Consider the following 3,025-nt stretch of genomic DNA (forward strand, 5'->3'; position numbering starts at 1 on the left):
AAATGGACCAAGCTATAAATTTAGCAGAGTGCTGCTAGCAAAAAGCATAAAGTGGTAAAGAAATGCCTCCGACCACAACCGCTAAAGAACCTGATGAAGTGACGGATGCAGAAATGCAGTTGGTATAGACTCTTTTAAAATTGGCTCCAATCCTACAAACACCAAATGAAAGAGAGCGCAACACTACCGTGTCTGCAAACACAAAGAAAACAGATGACGAGAAACATAAACAACTAACGGATGACGAGAGACATACACAACTAGTGAGAACGCGTCTCAAAATGTTGAAGGAAACGAACAAAAAACGAATGGCAGAATTAGGTGACGCATACAGATCACCTTACTGCAACAGGATAACCAACTTATACGAGCCACTTCTGGATCGTGACCAAACGATCATCTGTTATCTCTTAGCCCCGGTAGAAGATATTGGGTAAGATGTTTTGTCTCTACAATTTTCAAAATTTTCATCTGTTTTTTAAACTGTCGTTTTATGGTTTTAAACAACAGGACATTGATATACAAATCTGAAAGTGGATTCGAAGCACTAAAAATCATTTTTGAAAGCTTTCACCCATCGCAATACATAGCTTCAAGTGGAGTGGACGCGTTTGTGGATGTGTTAAACTTTGAAGAGAAAAAAAAGGACAAAAAATCATCACCCTAAAGGTTGTTCTTGCCAAGTACAATATTTGTAAGTTAATCCACAATAATCACGCATGAATAAATTATGCTATTAATTTGAACTTTTGAATGTTACCCACACATATTGAAATGTAATCACGCATCTTAAGGTTTTTAAGCAATCATACTATATACTATATGATAATCACACGTATTTAAAAGTTGTTGCACATACTATAAACTTAATCACGCTTGTTATGATAATCACGCTTTTTTAAGACTAATGGACAGATGTAGTTTAATGAAAAAAGTCACCATAATTTTTGCAGCAAGACGAAATGTTTGGGCCAAAATAATCAGACAATGATCGATTGAAAGTATTTGCACCAATCGTAGACGATATAATGAGTAAGTATCAGGTGAAGAAAGTTGACACATTGGATCTAATCTTCATTCCAGTACTACTATCTGATCATTTCTGGTGCCTATGCTTTCACTTGAAAAATGGCGAAATCGAGTTAATTGATAACTCTAGGTTTGACGAACCGTTTAGCAAACGCTACCGTGGGCGCCCCGAAAAGCTGGTAATTCTAAGTAGCTCTATATTACTCCAATGAATAGGTAGGTACTAATATGATTTTTTTTGTGATTATAGCGAAGAGTTCTAGTACTATACCTAAAAGGCAAGATTCGACAACAAGAGTGGATAACAAACTTGGAAACAGCAAGCATAATTCGAAAGGAAATGGATTGGAGAACTCTTCAAAACGGTTGCGATTGTGGTGTCTTCACTATGAGACATATGGAGACATACAAAGGAAAGTCTCCATGGAATCCGGGGTTTGAGAACGAAGATAAAAAGAAGAGACAAGATTCTCAACTTCGATTCTTGTGGTACCGATATCTTAGTAAGATTGTATTGTCCGACTACAATCTTATAAGGAAAGAAGTATTCGAAAAAGCTAAGGAATTTACGAAGAAAGTGAGCACCGTGGATATTTTGAACGATCTAGATAACAAAATTAAGGACCGCTTGGATCAGTTCTTCAGCCTTAAAAAAGGGGGAAAAATGCTAAGTCGTTAAACTACTTTGTTGATGTTCTTTGTTGCAAAAATCTTAGACATGTTGGTTTTTTTAATTTATTTTTAATTCTTAAATTTTCTTATTCAACACACAATTTCTATACAAAAATAAAACACTTAGATAAAACATAAAAAATGCATGATCTCACTACACAGATGATTGATGATACATAATAACCATCAGAAATAGGACTTCAAAAACTTGATCTTCGTGTCCATAGAGCATCCTAAGACGGTTATAGCATCCGCAAGCTCCTTTAACTGTTTCTCATCCCGCTTGCCAAGGTCAACCATAAACATCATAGCCACCTCTTTGACGCTTGAATCTGTCAAACCAGACAACAAATTGAATATCTCTTCTCGCCTTTTCATGTTCTCTCTCACCCTAGAAATGTTAGTTTCCAACAAGTCTTTACATGACTTGTCCTCGGCTATTTGATCCTCGATCCTCTGTTTAAGATAAGCACGCATACCGGATGATGAAGAAGAACCACACGATGAATTACAAGAATCTGTCATCTTTAAAATATAATATTTGAATGGTTTTCCAGTGATATATAAAGGAAATTACAAACAAGAGGACAACTAAAAATATTAACCAGGACAACTGTATGGTTAAGGAATCATCCTAGCTGTTTTTTTGGACTTTTCTTGGCCCAGTACAAATTATCACGTATTTACATATTATCACGCTAGTATACCAAATCACGCATGAATTAAAATGACGCATACAACATCTTATCACGCATGGATGAGTATTATTAAAAAATGACGCATGTATCAACTTAAAGCTGAAATAATCACGCATGAGATTAATCACTGAGCATTAATATACAGGATACAAGTTGATATAAAATATAATTATTTCTCATAATAATGAAACCTACACATAGTCCCTTAAATCGATATGACTAGTCATTATGTAAGATATCTAATTTTAATTACAAAATCTCTCTCAACTACCATATTAATTCACAGTCTATATACATATATCATTCCCCCCATTAGATTTATGCAGAAAAAAAACAGCTCTCTTCAAAGAAAACCACAATGTCTACTGACCCCTCAAGCGAAGCAATCAAGGAGCTCCTTTCATCCCGCAGGTTAACAGAACTTGCTTCTAATGTTAGCTCTTCTAACTGTATTCTGGATGTGCAGGGGAGACTCTTAGAACAGCAAAAGAAGACCCAGGAAGTCTGGGGGAAACTCCTAGAAGAACCAAAATCTTCTTTAAGGGACAATGGCATAGAGATGATGAAGGATCAGACATCTGCAGATAACTTGGTTTACTCATATCTGAAAGATGCAGTTGATACGA

General features: G+C 35.6%; 1 protein-coding gene across 1 annotated transcript; it reads left to right on the forward strand.

Moving 5' to 3' along the window:
• Positions 1 to 1,028: 1,028 nt before the first annotated feature.
• Positions 1,029 to 1,708, forward strand: LOC110906874. The gene is made up of 2 exons (XM_022151940.1): positions 1,029 to 1,208; positions 1,280 to 1,708. The coding sequence occupies exons 1-2, from the start codon at positions 1,029 to 1,031 to the stop codon at positions 1,706 to 1,708; spliced, it is 609 nt and encodes a 202-aa protein (XP_022007632.1).
• Positions 1,709 to 3,025: the final 1,317 nt, after the last annotated feature.

The sequence above is a fragment of the Helianthus annuus genome, chromosome 14 (assembly GCF_002127325.2).
Source record: "Helianthus annuus cultivar XRQ/B chromosome 14, HanXRQr2.0-SUNRISE, whole genome shotgun sequence".
Taxonomy (NCBI): Eukaryota; Viridiplantae; Streptophyta; class Magnoliopsida; order Asterales; family Asteraceae; genus Helianthus; species Helianthus annuus.

Excerpts from the sequence above, each read along its gene's own strand:
- LOC110906874 (XM_022151940.1), top strand. The coding sequence starts at position 1,029 with ATGAGTAAGTATCAGGTGAAGAAAGTTGACACATTGGATCTAATCTTC. Across the intron at positions 1,209-1,279 it reads GTGGGCGCCCCGAAAAGCTG|CGAAGAGTTCTAGTACTATA; the intron begins GTAATTCTAAGT and ends TTGTGATTATAG.